At 51.9% G+C, this 17,577-nt stretch overlaps 2 protein-coding genes across 2 annotated transcripts in view; one reads left to right on the forward strand and one right to left on the reverse strand.

The window, feature by feature from the left end:
* Positions 1-384: 384 nt before the first annotated feature.
* Positions 385-6,993, forward strand: MRPL45 (mitochondrial ribosomal protein L45). Its single transcript, XM_048830174.2, has 8 exons — positions 385-479; positions 1,127-1,328; positions 2,106-2,223; positions 3,209-3,307; positions 4,005-4,053; positions 4,917-5,066; positions 5,149-5,322; positions 6,267-6,993. The coding sequence occupies exons 1-8, from the start codon at positions 402-404 to the stop codon at positions 6,363-6,365; spliced, it is 969 nt and encodes a 322-aa protein (XP_048686131.1). The 5' UTR covers positions 385-401; the 3' UTR covers positions 6,366-6,993.
* Positions 6,994-9,784: 2,791 nt separating this feature from the next.
* The window catches only part of GPR179 (G protein-coupled receptor 179), a 42,796-nt gene continuing 35,003 nt past the window's right edge, over positions 9,785-17,577 (reverse strand). Inside the window, exon 11 of the mRNA XM_048830173.2 lies at positions 9,785-16,714. Coding sequence (XP_048686130.2) covers positions 13,082-16,714 — 3,633 coding nt within the window. The 3' untranslated portion in view covers positions 9,785-13,081. The remainder of the gene's footprint in view (positions 16,715-17,577) is intronic.

Genomic DNA, 17,577 nt, shown 5'->3' on the forward strand with positions numbered 1-17,577 from the left:
TGCGAGTGGGGGGCTCCCTATAGCCTCTCCTTCCCCCCCGTGCACACTGAGCTTGGGGGGCTCCCTCTCTCCTTCCCCCCGTGCATACTGAGCTTGAGGGGGTTCCCTATCCCCCCCCCATGCACACTGAGCTTGGGGGGATCCCTCTCTCCTTCCCTCCGTGCACACTGAGCTTGGGGGGGTTCCCTATCCCCCCCCCCCCATGCACACTGAGCTTGGGGGGATCCCTCTCTCCTTCCCCCCGTGCACACTGAGCTTGGGGGGGCTCCCTATCTCTTCTCGCCCCCCCGCGCACACTGAGCGGGGGGAGGGGAAATCAGGAAGCAGCCCGTGGAATTTTCCACTCCGCCCCGGACTCAGCACTGGCTCCGCCCCCCGGCCCTGGCGCCGTCCATCCCGTCATGCAATGCGGATCCAAGATGGCGGCCCCCATGCAGCGGGGCTTGTCCCGGCTCCTGCCGCTCGGGCGGTGCCTGCAGGTGGAGCCGGCTGGGCGGGGGACGCAGAGAGCGCGGGGGGGAGACTGCGGGGCTTGGGGGGTGACGCGGAGTGAGCCGGGGGGGGGAGGCTGCGGGGCTTGGGGGGTGACGCGGAGTGAGCCGGGGGGGGAGGCTGCGGGGCTTGGGGGGTGACGCGGAGTGAGCTGGGGGGAGAGGCTGTGGCGTTTGGGGGGTGGGGACGGAGAGTGAGCCGGGGGGGGGGAGGCTGCGGGGCTTGGGGGGTGACGCGGAGTGAGCCGGGGGGGAGGCTGCGGGGTTTGGGGGGTGACGGAGAGTGAGCTGGGGGGAGAGGCTGTGGGGTTTGGGGGGTGGGGACGGAGAGTGAGCCGGGGGGGGGAGGCTGCGGGGTTTGGGGGGTGACGGAGAGTGAGCCGGAGGGGGGAGGCTGCGGGGCTTGGGGGGTGACGCAGAGTGAGCCAGGGAGGGCTGTGGCGTTTTGGGGGATATAGAGTGAGTTGCGGGAAGGCTGTGAGTTTTAGGGAGGATACAGAGTGAGCATGTGGGGGCATGCAAATTGAGCTGCAGGGGGAGGCTCTGCTGTTTGGTGGGGGGATGCCGAGTGAGCCGGGGGGGTGAGGAGGTGGCTAGGAAGGCTGGGTGCTTGACTATCTGCATCTTTTCCTCAGGGTGTAGAACCCTTACTCAGTCCTACTAGACTGACTCAGACCTCGCTTCTGGTCCCAGTGAGAACAAAGAGACGGCACTTTGTCCCTCCTTCTGTCAATGCCAAGCATATGACTCAGGAGGAGCAGAAGCTGAAAGCCAGGGCTGCAGGCATTGTGATCCCTTATGAGCCCCCAGAACGCCCCATCCATCTTGCCTGCACAGGTAGGAACAGGATCAAAATGGTGTTGGTGTCTTCTAGGGGTGCGAGTTGGATGTGGGATAGAGGGAGAACTGATCCTAAGTGGAAGTGTGGGACCAGTAACCTAAGAAATCTGGGATCTTTGTCAATTGGTTCAAAATGGGGCTGTTGCCTCTGATTACATTCACTGCCTCTTCATGAAGAGAATAACCCTCACACTTAACTTCTATTTAGTGCTGCTGAATGGTGCCAGACTAATGGATCAGAGATGGGATGGATGGTGCATGGCAAGCTTTCGTTTCCCCCACAGGAACGTGCCTTTCTGTGATCTGCAGGGACCGCCTCTAGGGTTGAGAGGGGCGTCCGGTCTCTCTGATCCATTCAACCCCAGTCTGCCATGAAGTGGGCCAGTTATTGCTGATTGTGGTGGTGTTTCTTGTGTTGTGGAACCTGGATTGAGACTCACCAAACACCTCTCACAGGGGCCACCCAAGAGCCAAAAGATGGTAATAACTTTAGGTCCAAACCTGTGCTGTTTTGGGGCCAGTGCCCTAGCAGTGATTGGCGACCATTGTTGAACCTCTGAGATTTTTAATCCCCACTGTACTTCTGTCCCTTCCTTTAGGTTTTGGGATAAAAACATATTTAGGGAGTAAACAGGCAATCCAGTTTCCTACTTCTCCCTGGCTGTCTAGTATTTCACCTGTTTGTTCTCTTGAGACTTTCATGTTTCTTGAAGAACTTAACCTGTTGCCATGGTATTGATCTCTTCCTGTTCTCTCTCTCTCTCTCTGACACAGCTGGAATTTTTGACCCCTATGTGCCTCCTGAGGGTGATGCCCGCTTGTCTTCTCTGTCAAAGGAGGGGCTGAAGCAAAAGGCGGAGCAGCTGAAGCAGAGTGCCGCTTCACAATTAGCGTATGTATCCCAGGCTTCCGTTCAGGAGCTGCTTCGGTGTAGCAGCAATTCCACTGCAAAGCCTTGCTTGCAACTGTAGGATGCTCAGTTTTTCCACCGGCTCTTGCCTTATTGCTGTACTGTCTTGTGTCAGTGCTGCTAACTCTGTGATACCGTCAAATAATCTTGGGGCGGGGGGGGCTGTGATTTACTCATCGGTGTTTTGTCCCCAGGGGACCGTGTCCGTGATGTGCTACCTCCTGATAGACGATGGCTAGACTCTCATTTGTTGTTGTTTGTGTTACACTCGTGTCCCTAATTCCCAGCTAAGATTGGTGCTGTACTTTGCTAGACATTGTGTAGACAGAGTAAGAGACCGACCCTGCCCTAGAGAATTTACAGTCTAAATAGACAAGACAAAGGGTGGGAGGAGAGAGGAAGTAGCATCATCCCCCTTTTGGGGAACCAAGGTACAGGGATTAGATGACTTGCTCAAGGTTACACAAGGGGGTCGGGGCAGAGCTGAAAATTGAACCTCAAACTCTTGAGTCCCACTCCAGTAGCTTAATCACAAGGCTATCCTTCCTCTCTACTTCCCTTCCATGTTCACGGCCTCTGCTCACTTGCAAAGCCACCGATCGGAAACTTCAACATGAGTCTCTGCCATTGGGAGTGAGCGCGGGGCACTAGTTGCAGGGTGAATTGCCTGACTTTTGTTGCAATGTTAAGTGCTGTATGGTGGTTGGTTATTCTAGACCACACACTACACCCATGTAATAGCTTATCTTGGGCGCAAGGAGACTCTGTGTCATCAGGGAGTTCCTAATCAGTGACTCCGCAATGGAAAATGGGATTAAAGCAAGTGAAACTGTCTTGATCTTCTGGAGGATATGAGGGTTCTGAATTGCTCTTTGCTCGAGGGCACTATATTAGCTGTAAGCCATTGGACGCTGAGGGCGTCAGACCAGCTCCCATCATAAAGCATTTCTTATCCTTGTCTTTGCAGAATCCGGAAGGTAAAAGATTATGATCCTGACTTCAGCACTAGAACATTCCCGGAGAAGGCCCAGGAGATATTCATTGAAGCTCACAATTGCCTGACAAAGTAAGAATTTGCAAAATTCTGTTACTCTGAAAAGTAAGAATTGTTCTTTCTGGGTGTTGTGGTTTTTCAGGGCTTTCCTTTTGCCCTACTTATGTGCCATATTCTTTCCTCCTCTCTTTTTAGTAGATCGTCTTTGTTTCTCAGGTGCTATGTATTTCCTGCTGCTGCCTCCATGAATAGGAGGTGGTTGAGATGCCACAGGCCAATACTCCTTTAATTCCATCTGACAAGGACAGCAAGAAACAAGAGGTGGCAAACATATCTGGAGCCTGATTTCCAGATTTGTTGAGCATTTGCTGCTCTCACTGAAATCGGTGGAAACGTGAACGCTCAGCACCTATGGAAATCAGGCCCCGGAGGGATTGTTTTGATCCTAAGTGTTACAATGTCATGCTGATTTGCACCATTTTCCAGTGATAAGACAAAACACACTTCAAAATTGCATCTTGCTTAGTTTTAACCGCCAATAAAACAGCTGAGACATATTTGGCTTCCCAAGGGAGACCTGCTGTTAAATGTCATTGCCTTTGGGGCCTGGTTCCATTTGTGCTCTGTCCTTCATCTGAAATCCCAGTTCACAGCTCAGCCCTTTGCATTTTGCCAGTGGATTATATACAACATGTGTGGGAAGCAGGGCTTCTTGGGTGTGTCTTTTCAGCACATGCATCGGAGTAATGTGGTGTATTTCACTTTACAGTTTCAACAAGCAGAAACTTCACTCCCTGGTGACTGAACGCTGCTACCCGGTAAATATTTATCTGGAGTCAGCATGTCCTTTAGAACCCACGAACGGGCTGAACCATCAGCTGTCTCCTTTCTTTGTACTCCGAGAAATGGGGCAGAACACAAGTCAAGCTGGGAGTTAAGGACCAGGCACTTCGTCGCATACAGGGGGCAGAATGGACGTGTCTTTTAAATGCATGAGTTTGGGATCTGACTGGAGCTGAAGGGATGCTGCTGTGTACTACGGGACCAGAATTTGATCTACCTTTTAGAGAACAATGAACATCATTTTTGTAGGATCTCCACAATGGGCTTGCTCCCCGCATTGGAGAGAATACCAGACTCCCCCGCTGATTTTGGTGGCAACAGAATCAGGCCCAAAGAGAGCTGTAGCTGCCCCTTTGGCTCTGCCACAGCAACTAACCAAGGGTCCCTGTTTGAACAAAGGAAGTAAACAAAGCCACGTTAATTTCTGTTGCCTTGGAAATGTATGGGGAGGCCTAGTTCAGTTGAGAGCAACCTTGTTTTCATTTCCCTAAGATGCTGCTAAAACAGTGCTAAGGAAAAGTGTAAATTAAACCCTGTCTTTGAGTTCCTTTGTATTGGGGTAAGGGTGATACTGGAAGGGGCTCATCCATATCCCATGGAAAGCTAAGCACCCTTTAGGGTGCCCTAGAGACACTGAGTTTTTGTAACAGTGCTCAGCACTGCGACCTGGGGGGCCTGGGGTTAACCCCTCATGTTCTGCGTCTCCCACCATCGCGCCACGTGAGCACAGACGGCGCACTTATCCATTCATGGATTTGGAGCGTCTCTCTCCTCTGAGTGCAGGAGCCTATCGACCAATTCGTCTTCGTGTTGCTAAGTGACGTCATTTTCTCCCTAGGAAATGGTGCGTGGGAACAGATACAATACCATCCGCTGGAACTTTGTGGAGTCGCTGGAGCCTCCCAGGGTGGTTCAGATTCGGTGCCCAGATATGGTGAACAAGGGCAACCTGTATGGACAGGTGACAGTCCGCATGCACACCCGGCAGGTACGGTCTCTTATCTGCGTGTTGTCGCACAGCCAGCCCTCGTTTGATGTCAGCATGACAGGTTTCATGGTTCTTCCTACAGACCTTGGCTATCTATGACCGGTTTGGGCGGCTGATGTACGGTGGGGAGCAGGTGCCGAAAGACGTCTTGGAGTATGTCGTATTTGAGAGGCACCTGGTCAACCCTTATGGCTCTTGGAGGGTACACGGCAAGATCGTGCCTGCCTGGGCTCCGCCAAAAGACCCCATTATCAAGGTAACACATCTGAGAGCGGGCACCCACTCCTGCTTTGTAGACCACGTGATAAGTCTGCAAAACCACCCCCCAAGTCCTGCGCTCAAAAGTTGCTCTTTCAGGACCTTGGCAGCTTCACCGCTGGTAGCGTTTCTTGCTTCTGCTGGAGGCTCTCTGGCGCACGCACCAGCCCCTTTTGCCGCTCTGTGTGATTCGGATTTTACAACAATGCTACAACAATTCGGGCAAAGAATAATACGTGGGGCTAAATATAGTTGAGCCACAGCCTGGTGCAGCTGGTTGGAATGGGGACTAGGAGCTTTGGGGTTTGAATGGTGTGGGAGGCACAGGGAGAGGGATGGTCTTCTGGCTAAAGCACAGGAGATCTGGGTTTCTAGTCCTGGTTCTGCCACAGACATGCTATGTGTCCTCCAGTGATTGACTTAACTTCCCGATCTGTAAAATGGGGATAATGCTGACCAAATCTTGGGATGTTGGAAGGCTTAATCAGCTAAGGTTTGTAAAGCATTTGAGGTCTTCAGCTGGAATATGCTATAGACACTGATTATTGTTGGCCTGAGAGCTGATTGGAGGAGGAGATCAACCCCTTTTGGCCATTTACACCCCCCGGGCTTGCTGCCGCTACATGTGGCCAGGCAGAGACATGCATGGGCTATTACTGCTTTGCCAAACACCTGTTACAGCAAACAGGCTCCAGCTAAGGAAGGCTGCTGAGACGAGAGAAAGGGCATGGATGCTCCCACCACCCATGCACCATCTGGCCATCTTTCTTCTGGAGGGCTATGCAGTGCCATAACTCTGTGGTTGGCTTTGCAGTGCCATAACACAGAGTGGTTGGCTTTGTAGCCTGGCAAGGTGTTCTTCTGTGAGCTCAGGGGCTTTCGGTACAGAGCTTCTTTGCAGTCAGTCCAATGGCAAGCTAATTCGGTGTTTTGCTCTCTCAGACGGTGATGGTCCCTGGCCCCATCCTGGACCCCTCGCAAGAATTTGATGAGATCCAGTATGAAATGCCAAAGTCCAAACGGACGCAGTGGTACAAATAACGGCAGATGGATGGGGCAGCGACGGCGGGTGAGAAAGCAATAGGCCAGAGACGTGACCGCTCTTCGGTTGTGTGATCAGCATGACTGCGGGCCTCTATTCCAACTGAGCGGAGACGCCATCAGAGAAGTCTGTGCAGAGAAACTTACAACGAGCAGAATGCTGCCTGGCGCGGGTCGGCTCTTCCCCATACCACACGCCGTCAAGTGTGCTGACTCTCAAACTGTATCAGTTTTGCTCTGGAGACCAGTAATCCCCCATCTTCAGAATTGCTCATTAAGCAACCCTCAGTGCAGGGACTGATGTCCCTGCTTCATTGGCCAGAGGAGTGTGTATGGGTGTGGAGTACCGTTCTTTTCTTTTTTCCTTCCCCTAGTTTGCCTCGGTGGGTGGTGCCCACGCCTCGATTCTGTGATTCTGAACCCCCTGTTCTCCTCCCTTGCTTGTGCCCCTATAGTCACAATAACAATCTGTGGGAGACGAGCGTCAAACTCTCCCGTTCGAAGGTTGGAAACCAGGCTGTAAATTGCCGTCCACCCATCTTGCACCCAGAAATGGGGAGCTCCCAAATGGGGTTGTAATACTGCGCCTGTAATGTAATAAAACACCATGGGCTTGTTGACCCAGAAAGGTGTGTAAATTACCATTTGCAGCCCAAGAGGCAGCAGGTTTTGCCGTCGATGCTTCTGGAAGGTCTGTATCTGATCACTGATCATGAAGATGGATGACGGTATATTGCTGACAGTGGTTACAGGGGGCGGGTTGGCGGGACATTTTTGCACTCTCACAAGTTTTTGCAGCCCTGCTTTCCCAGTAGGACAGCTTGAGTCATCTGTTACCTTTGCCTCACTCTTGTCTCCCTGTGAGAGAAGTAAAAGGCTCCCAACCGGCTATGGGCTCCTCCCTCCCTCCTTGGGCTGCTCACGTAGCTCCTCTCTCCCTTTTTGCTGTGAGTTGGCATTCTGCTTGCCAGGGCTGCTTTGGGGATCAGCATCCCCCTTGCTCTGTCTGTGTCTCACTGCGCTGGGGGAAGTGGTGTGAAGGTAGCAGAGCAGCCTGGCTGGGGCGTTCTGTTTAGTAAATGGAAACTGCCCTGTCACTCACCCTGGGAGAGTAGCAAAGTAGGCGTCATGTCTTAAACCAGCTAAGTCTCCAGCGTCCTAGTTGGCTTTCCGAAGGAGAGGATGATGAGCAAGTGACTTGAATGAGGTCACAAGATGCAGCTCTAGCTAGAATACCGCTGGCTCCTAGTCCTCAGAGCAATCCCAGTATGGATGTAGCTGCCTTTTGAAATGTACATACGTTTGCAGGTCGAGGAACGACGACCGCACCGAGTGGGAATACAGCATTATTAGAAAATTACCATGTCATATTTTACCTTGGCACTCAGTGACAGATGCTGTACCCTGCAGTCCGTGTCCCAGAGAGCTTGCAACCTAAAGAAAGACCCCCATTTTGTTAGCTTAGAAATAGAAACATTTCTTAAAAATGCGTAAGTGCCCCTCCTGATTTCTCAGTGGAGTGGAGTACACCTAAGGCAGGAGACACTCATTTTCTTCAGTCTCCCAGGTTTTCCCAGAGTGCAGGGTTTGGCAAGTGCTTACACTACAGCTTACGTGTTTGGTCTCTTGGGGGAGAAGCCAATGGTGCTCTCTTGACCTGTCCTCAGACTCATTCCTTTTGCTCTTACTAACAATCCAGCTGTTCATGTTTTAGCAGATGCCAGAACCTCTTGTATTCTACTTGACCCTCTTCAGGAGGCCATGTGCAGTGGAATTTGAGAGCATTATTCTTTCTGCCTCAGAGGAGAGTTGATCCCATCTGTTCCATATGAAGCCTGTAGTAAGAGTCTCTTAACTACTTACTCTTGCATAATTCTGAAATATCTCCTGCGAGTGGAGTATTTCTAAAATCTCAGCCAAGGCCTTTCTCTCTCCATTGCGAGCAAAGCCAGCAATAGACCTCTTTAAGAATCCCTTTATTTTTGAACCCAGATCCCCCCGCCTTTCCCAAAAGAGCGTCCTCTAAACAGAGGTTTCGGAGGATAGTCAGCCCATGGGCTCAGGGTTTATAGGGAAATCTCTCTACAGCTCCACCACGTGCAGGCTGGGAGGGGAGCGGCTACCTAAGAAAAATCACAGTTTCAGACAGTTGTCCGTTTTGAGGCTGTGGTGACCAAAGCTGATGGTATAGTCCAGGGGTGGCCAACCTGTGGCTCCAGAGCGGCATGCGACTCTTCAGAAGTTAATATGTGGTTCTTTGCATAGGCACCGACTCTGGGGCTGGAGTTACCGGTGCCGGGGTGAGGGGGAGGAGGAGGGTGCTCACTGCTCAACCCCTGACTCTGCCCTTTCCCCAAAGGCCCCCGCTCCTTCCTGCCCCCTTCCCTGAGCCTGCCATGCCCTCGCTCCTCCCCCTCCCCCCAGAGCCTCCTGCATGCCACTGGAGGCATGGGGAAGGAGCGGGATGCACTGATCAGCAGGGCTGCTGGCAGGCGGCGGGGAGCTAATGGGGGGCTGCTGATGTATCACTGTGGTTCTTCGGCAATGTCCATTGGTAAATTCTGGCTCCTTCTCAGGCTGGCTACCCCGGTATAATCTGTACGACACAAAACGCAACCCAAGTGCCTTCCCTGCTCTGGTTTCTAGTTAAGAATCCATAGCATGTGGGCTCTGAGTGAAAAGTGCCCATTCCTCTCTTACGGGAGTCATTGAACGGGTTTGTGCTCCTCAGGGGAAGGTCTGCGCTGGCCGTCAACCTTAACAGTGCAGTTAAACAGACCCTCCAAGTTCCACGTGTGTGCGCTGTAGTATCCTCTCTGCTGCCTTGGGGAAGCCTGTAGTGTCTCTTCCATTAATATATTATTTAGCACCTAGAGGCCCCAACCCAGCGGAAGGCTGCAGTGTACAAACACTGTCTATCCTAGAGCGCTTATAATCTATGTAGACAAGACAAAGGGTGAGGGGGAAGTGACTTACTCAAGGGTCCAGTGGCAGAGTCAGGGATAGCCCCCTGATCTCCAGTCCAATGCTCTACTCACTAGACCATACTACCTCTCTCCAGTACCATGTTTTCTTGTTCAGAGATAGACGCTTGCACCAAAGTGCCAGTCAGGAGAAACACAGTTGCTTCCCTGTGTGACCTTCCGCCCACTGGAGCCCACACCTAGTGAAAGGACTGTGTTAAATACTGTATGGAAAGGGGTGGCCTGCAGTGAGGGCTGGGGATGCAAAAGCTTCCCCTAACTGGAGGAACAGCGCTGGGGAAAGTTACGCAGACCAGCTTGTCAAGCGGTGCACTGCTTGGGCCTATAATGAAATGAATGGTTCCGTAATCCTTACCCCTGAGCTGCAGCCTCAGTGACACCAGAGTCTTGAGAGAGAAGCGATAGGAAAAACCAGCAATAAATCACAGCCAGTAGTTCTGCTTGTGGATATAGATAACTCTCTTTATTCTCTGTATGTACATTTTCTTACACAATCGGATGATCCCGTGTGACATTCAGCGCTGAAACAGTTACGTACGCTATACGGCATCGCAACTCCCTACGGACACAGTGAAAGTAAAGGACGGGAGGGGAGAGGAGACAAATCCTGGGCCAAAGCCACGCGATGGGGGATGAAGCTAAAACATTCACTTTTGCTGTCTCTGACCTCACTGCTCCCATCTGAATGGGACAGGTGGCAAAGGTGAGGAATACTGGGAAGCTACTGTCCCGAGCAGCCCTGACTCCTGGAGAGAAGGGGAAAGGGCCAAGATCAAGTTGGTAGAACTGGCATCTCTGTCACAGCGCTTTCTCTGTCATGGTCTCAGATCTATGCTAAGCTGGGCAGAGCTTGGGGCTGGGTGGGGACCTCTAAGGCTGGCCCTGGCCATTCTCCCCCCATTTCTCTCCTCGTGGGGAAAGCTTTCCTTTGTATTTCTCTTTCTGTCCACGGTCAATAATTGTCCCACTGTCAATCTGCCGCTGCCCACGTCAGGCACCGTGTTTCCTCCTGTGGAAAGTTCCAGGGCGAGGAAGTTGCGTGCACCTTCCGCTGTACAATTCCCACCTGTTTTAAGGAGAGGGGAGAGGTCATGGGGAGAACGGGGCACTGTCTAGAGCCAGGCACGGGGTGGGCAGGTAGGCACTGCTGGCTTCCCAGATGCCCCTCTGCTGATGCACCTTGGTCCTTGCCCAGCAGCACTTGTGCTCTCCTGACTAGGGCCTAAGGACCCGCTGCATTGATCCATGCTGCTCAGGCTCCCAGCATATGCCCTCCTTTACACAGGGGCCCTTTCTTGGGCTGCTGCAGCATTAGGCCCTTTTGGGGACTGGGCTTCCAGCAGGCGTAACATCTCCAAACTCCACCTAAAAATTGGTGCAGGGTGGCGAGGGTGGAGTGGGGGACAGGACAATAAAGGCATCCAGGAAAACACACCTCTCTGTGTCGCCTAAAAGTGAAGGCTTGCTATTCTTGACCGTGAAAATGAAAGCGATTACCCTTCTTGGGGAGGCTTGGATGCCTTCTGGGCCAAGAAGCGGAATTGTAGCCCTAGGCATGTTTGCACAGGGTGTGATCACACAGACACGCACAGTAACCAGTAATGACAAAGTGCTTTGGAAAGTTAGTGGCATTGTTAGTTAAGACAATAAACACCCTTAAGTTGGAGTTCCCGTGACAGCAGTGTAACAGTGCCGTGTATTTAGCCAGCTGCGTCACTGGTACTGCGGTGAGTGATCCCTGGGGTTCGTTAATACCGAGGTTTCTAAAAGTGAAGCATTGGAAGGGCCTGAAGGTTAGTTTATTCCCTGGGAAGACATCCAGAGATTTGTGGCAAGAGAAAAGAGAATCACTGACTCACAAATAACATGCAGGCACTGAGCCAGCATCACTGGAATGAAACAAAAATGGCTCGTTTCAGATACATGAAATTTGTGTGACTGGTTCAGGGCCTCTGTGGGGAATTTGAAAGTAACTTAATTTGAAATCTAGGCAACAGAGTGACACGCGACTGGAGTGGAACATAAGCAGCAGTTTGTTTATCTCAAGCTTCAAAATCTGAACTAGATTACTGGAGCTACCCTTCACCAAAATGAAGATGGCTGCAGCGTTCGACGAGTGATCGGTTGGGCTGTTGGCAATGACTTGAAAAGCATCTTCCCTTTCCTACTCGGCCTCATCTTTGCATTGACCCTGTCCCCATGTTCCACCTCACTATTATGTTTCGTTCGGCTCTGCACAATAGGCTTTTCATTGACGTTCAAGGTCCGAGCCTGTCAATTGCAGAAGTCTCTCAATACCCGTTGTCTTCAAATTTTAGACTCCAGTTGTGTGCCCAAAGTGCTGCTAATTACGCCAAACACAACTGTTTCCCTGTTGCCTTGTCCTCCCCTGTGTGTTATGTTTTCTCCACTGGCTAGCTCCCCTCTGTTGCTAAGATTGGTAACTCTTTGGGGCAAGGACTGCCTTGTCATTACAGACTCAGCGCTCGGCACAGTGGAGTCTTGATCCTGACTGGGGCCTCCACCATAATACAAATGTTAAACAACAATAATTTGAAGGTGCTCAGCACCTTGCAGGAGGTGACCTTGGCAGGCTCAGGCCTGGGAGAGAGGGTCAGTGACTTGGGAAAATACAAACCTCAAAGTAAGTAGCTCAAGGGAGCAGTAAGATTCCTCAGATAGGCTAAGGATGAGCAGCATTTTGGGTGTAAGGCTTATCGACCCCTCATTAAGTTTGATTTATCCTCCTGTATGGGCCCATTGGTTGCGCACCAAGGAGTTCCATGCACTTCCAGACTATCAGCTAACTGAGACATAGCTGTAAATGGAGAATCATATGATGGACGCCAAGCACATCCCTCCTCATTTCACCAGAGCTTGCAGCCGAGACTTTTTGTTTAGTGAGTTACAGTTTTAGATGACCGCGTTGGACATATGGCTGGTGGAAATGTGTGAGGCTGGCTTTGAGGATGGTTTTAACGCTTTCCAATACCACTGGTTTGACAAAGAGGACACAACAGAACCTCGCTATGTGTTGACAGACAAAGGATGGAATCTGCAGAATATCACAGTTGACTTGGGTTTTCAGTGAAGGCAGAAAATTGCAACTGTCCCCTGACAGGAGTGGCCCATGGAGAGTCCAAGTGTGGTTCATTTCCACTAACTGAGAGGATCAAGGATATTTGCGTCTGGGATTTTGTCACCCACGCCATCGACTGTCAATGTAGGATTCAATCATGTCCTTAATCCAGGTTTGGTGGACACGCAGTAGGCAGGGCTAAGAATTGAAGCAGTCATTGGTTGAAGTCGCCTTCTCGCCTCATCTGCATCCGTTTCCCACCCTTATGGAAAAAGCTACTCACAGTCCCATGGGACGTCTGATTTGGTTGGGCTGGGACCCCTGGTTTCCTCTCTCCGTTTTTCTGCTGTTTTGCTTCTGGCTGGGGTGGCGTGGATGGGACTGATGTCTCCCGCCTCCAGCCGACGCGCCTCCGAGGTTTTGCTGGTTTCTGCTCCATCCTTTGCAGCCACCGTTGGAGCCCCTTCCGCTTCGCACGGGCAGATGTCTGCCGTCCCGCTGCCACCTGTGCTAAGACACCTGGCCACGCCCGCTTCCCGGGGGGGCACATCTGCCATCATGCTGTGGGCTTTGCTGAAACCTCTCAGGGGCTTTGGGTCAGGCACGAGGTGATGCAGCGGCTTGTGTTCGGCCTGACCCATGGGTTTATTTTTTTATTTTTTTGGCGGGGCTGTTGGAGTTCCCGTAACAGCTGTGCTGGCTGTTTCCATGGCCTGCTTTTCAGTCCGACTGGGCAAGGCTCCTTCGACGTCCCACGGGCATATTTCTGCCTTCGAACTTTCTTTCTCAACCGCTTTTGGATCTAATCCTTCCCAAGGGCAAATATCGGACTTTTTGCTCTCAACGCTGTCAGATTTCCTCGATGAAATTTTGCCCAGGTCAGTTGTTATAGAGGAGTCCTCCCAGGGGCAGATGGACTCTCGCTGGCTGCTTCCCTTCTCCAGCATTTTAGATGGGATGTCTCCAGTTCCTCTTGAACCTGTCTGCTCTCCCGCACTTGTGTCCTGTCTTAATTTCCCTTTATCTGATGGAGCTTCAGACACTTTCCCAGGGCATATTTCAGCTTTAATGCTGGCTTCAACCTCCTTGCTTTCCCAAGGGCAAACGTCTACCTTTTTGCTCTCCACACTGCTGGATTTCTTTGAAGGGCCTTTGAACGGTTCAAAGCTTTTACTGTCCATTTTTACAGAGGATTCCTCCACACTCATGGTCTCCCAGGGGCAGATGGACTCTCGCTGCACCTTCTCCAGCATTTTAGATGGACTCGCTGCTGCTTTCGAGGTGATGCTCTGGTCGCCTTTGGAGAGACCAACTTTCTCCTGTGTTTCTTTCTCTGGTGGAGTCTCAGCTACCTCCCAGGGGCAGATTTCAGTTTTAACACTGGCTTCAACATCTGCATTTTCCCAGGGACAAACCTCTGCCTTCTTGCTTTCAACACTGTGCGATTTCTTTGAAGCAGCTTTATACAGATCTAGGCTCTTTGTAGCAGGCTTGATTGAGAGTTCCTCCATATCCATACTCTCCCAGGGGCAGACAGATTCTCGCTGACTGCCCCCTGTCTCTAACTTCTTAGATGGCATATCTCTGGTCTCCCTTGAACTGGCTGTGTAAGCTTCATCCCTATCCTGTTTTATTTTCCCTTTATCCGATGAAGTTTCAGCTGCTTCCCAGGGGCAGATTTCCGTTTGAATGCTGGTTTCGACCTCTGCACTTTCCCATGGACAAACCTCTGCCTTTTTGTTATCAGCATTGTCAGATTTCTTGGAGGAAACTTTAGATAGATCAAAACTTTTGGAAACTGGTTTTATTGATGGGTCCTTCACATCCATGGTCTCCCAGGGGCAGATGGAGTCCCTCTGGCTGCTCCCCTTCTCCAGTGTTTTAGATGCACCTGTTGCTTTTGACCTGATGCTCTTATCCTCTTTGGAAGTCACACCAACTTTACTTAATAAAGTTCCTTTCTCTGGTGGCGCATCAGCCACCTCCCAGGTTTCAGCATTAACACTGGTTTCAACCTCCGCTGTTTCCCACGGGCAAACCTCTGCCTTTCTGCTTTCAGCGCTGTCAGATTTCTTTGAAGTCCCTTTTGGCAGATCAGTGTGTTTTGTGTCAGTTTTTGCTGACAGTTCCTCCATGTCCAAGCTCTCCCAGGGGCAGATGGCCTCTCGCTGGTTGCTTCCCTTCTCCAGTGTTTTGCCTGGACCTGCCGCTGGTTTCAGCGTGATGCTCTTGTCCCCTTTGGGAGCTCTGTCTTTACCCTGTTTCACTGGTGGAGCTTCAGTTGAGTCCACAGGGCATATTTCATTTTTGACACTGGTTATAACCTCTGCAGTTTCCCAGGGGCATGCCTCGGGATTCTTGCTGTCCATCTTGGAGTGATGGGACGTTTTAGCCTCATCCATGCTCCATTGTTGGAGGGCTCCACCAGAATTTATGGTCTCCCAGGGACACATGGATTCCCACTGGCTCCTCATCCTCTCCAGCTTCCTACGTATGGTGCCTCCTGTGTCTTTTGAACTCCTCCTTTCTGCTCTGCTGCTTGCTTTGGCTGGAACTGACCCCTCTTGGGCACCATCTGCTTCTTCCACACTCACCTCCCATGGGCATATTTCAAACATTTTGCTGGCGTCCTTGTTTTGCTGGGGTGGGGTTGTATTCGCCTCTTCCCAGGGACAGATGGTGGCTTGTTTACTCATCTTCTGCCTGCTTTCCTCGGGACCTCTGGCTGCGGCCTCTCGCCTTGCCGTCCTGCCGATGGATAGCGTTGAGGTTTCTGCTAGTTTGGGCTTATCGTGTCTACTGCCAGCCTCTTTTTCTTTCTCTTTCTCCCTCTGGCTCCCCTCATCCTCCTTCCTTCCTTTAATGCTGCTCTTCTCCCTTGCCCGGTTAAACGCTCTAATGGCTAACCCTAAACTCTTGAGGGAGCTTTTCTGGGGGGAGATTTTAAGGCTTTGGGCTTTTGCCAGAGAGCTGTTTGGTTTCTCGGCACCTCCTGGTTTGCTCGGCTGGTCCTGCTGACTCTGATTGAAACCTTCCTCCTCCGCCAGTTCCCACGGGCATATTTCCGCAGCAAAGGAAGGTCCAGACAGCAGCCTGCTCTTCCCAGGCATGGACGGAGGTTGCACATTATCTTCTCCCCGCTCTGCCTTCTCCATCTTTCCCGCAAGCTCCTCCACCTCCCATGGACAGCTGTAGATCAGCGCACCTGTATCTTTGGAGCCCTGACCAGGAGCGTCTGTGGCAGGCCGCATGTGCTCCTGAGCGTCCCCGGGGGCAACCTCGCTCCTTTCGAGACTGTGAGCCAAGCTTTGGTACCTGATGGGTGGTTGCGGTGGTGTTCTCCTGCTGGCAGGGGGCACCCTCCCTGACAGGTGAGAGCTGTCAACGCTGATGCTTTTCATTGGGGCATACGTGACGTGTTTCTGCACCTTGCTGTCTGGTGGGGTCACTTCCTCCCCCCAGGGGCAAACAGTGGCCCTGTCAAAGCTGTCTTGCAGGAAGAAGCTCACGGTCCCTTGGGCTACGTCATCGCTCTGCGGCTGCTTCCCTTCCTCCGGGGCCTGCTCAGTGGCCTCCCCGCCATCCGCCTGCCCTGAGGATTGCATTGCAGGAGTGGAAGCTCCCTCCTTCCCCTTGCCCTCCTTTTCTCCAGCTTGTTCACAGCTGTCTTCCAAATACGCCCGGCTGGTCAACAGCAGGGCCTTCTCTCTGGCACTCATGAGGACGCTGAGGGATTTCTGCAAGGGGGAGGGTTTGGGGTGAAGGGGTTTCTTGTCCGCCAACAGGTTGTGGGCACTGGCAGACTTGTAGACGAGGGGGGCCGAGTCCAGGGAATCGCCTTTGGTTCTCTCGGCGGCTTTCTTGGCCAGCTTTTTCCTCATCAAGGTGTCCAGCAGCGGGGGTTCCTTGCAGACGCTGTCGCGCCTGGGGGGCGAGGAGCCCTCCTTGGTGTCCTGCACGTGGTCGTAGGTGCTGTGGGACTTCCTCAGAGAGAAGGCTTTGTGCCTGGAGGAGTCATCTTTCACCTTCACGCTGGAGCTGCCGGAGTCCAGAAGCCTTCTTTTGTAGGAGCCGGAGCGACTCCCACCGCCACCCGTGCCGGAGCTCTCCTTGCCCTCTCTGCTGCACTGCCGAGACACGGACTCTGGTATCTCGGTGATGCGCCTCATAATGGAGCGGCCCAGGCCCTTCTTGGAGCTCCTCTTTTTCTGAAGGTGAGGGTTGTTGGCGGTCATCTTCTTGGTTTTGTGGACCTCCAGCTGCGTGTAAAGCTTTTTTAATTCATCCTACACGTTGAGTGGAGTTTGGGAAGGCAGAGGAGAGAGGATAAAAAGAAAGGAACACAGATAAATACATAAAAACCTCTTATTCAATCAAAGTTTAACACCACCACTTGGTTGGCTCGGCTTTGGAGCTAAAATCATAGGCCTCTGCTCCTTGAGTGAAAGGACCAGGTCTGTTAGCTTGGGAAATGTTAGCCAACCAGCCGGCCAGGCCTATGTTGGAAACCAGGTGCACGAGACACCGGGGGAAGTTCAGAATCAAACTCTTGTTTTTCGGCCAATGTCTTTGAATTTATTTTCATCTACAGAAAACAAATTTTCCACAGAAAACAAATCCATTTGCCGCCCAGCTCTAGCTATTCTCTGCAAGCCCAGGAATTAACAGCAAGACCGGTTGCTCCTGGGATGGGCTGACATGGGGGAGCACATACCCTAGAGAGCTATACAGCCTCCCATAGTGAGATAAGAAATCTGATCCAATCAGGGATGAGTCATGTTTACTCAGTTTCCCCTCCCCTCTCACCAGGGTGAGTTTCTAAGCCCCAATTTCCAGTTGTTGGGCTGATCGCGACATCGCAGAGTGAATCTTGATTAAACTGGATCATCCGGTCCTTTTGAGGGGTGTTTTTTCAGGGGTGGGATTTTCAGAAGGAGGTGCCTAAATCCCATTGGAAGGCTCCTCATGGCCCTTTGCGCCTATGAACCTCTGAAATGTACGTCAGCCTCTGGGTTCATTTTCCTTTTGATCAGGGGTGTAAAATGTGTCTGGATTTCCTTCAGAAGAGGGGTGAAAAGGAAGGGAGGGCGGTAGTGAGGGGGTTTGGATTGAGCTGGGATATAGCCATCCATTGTACCAGCACCACCAT

The sequence above is a fragment of the Caretta caretta genome, chromosome 27, assembly GCF_965140235.1.
Source record: "Caretta caretta isolate rCarCar2 chromosome 27, rCarCar1.hap1, whole genome shotgun sequence".
Classification (NCBI taxonomy): domain Eukaryota; kingdom Metazoa; phylum Chordata; order Testudines; family Cheloniidae; genus Caretta; species Caretta caretta.

Bases quoted from the DNA above. Each gene is read 5' to 3' on its own strand.
- MRPL45 (XM_048830174.2), top strand. From the start codon at position 402: ATGCAATGCGGATCCAAGATGGCGGCCCCCATGCAGCGGGGCTTGTCC. The intron at 3,308-4,004 runs GTAAGAATTTGC...TTCACTTTACAG, and splicing joins GCTCACAATTGCCTGACAAA to TTTCAACAAGCAGAAACTTC. The intron at 4,054-4,916 runs GTAAATATTTAT...TTTTCTCCCTAG, and splicing joins TGACTGAACGCTGCTACCCG to GAAATGGTGCGTGGGAACAG.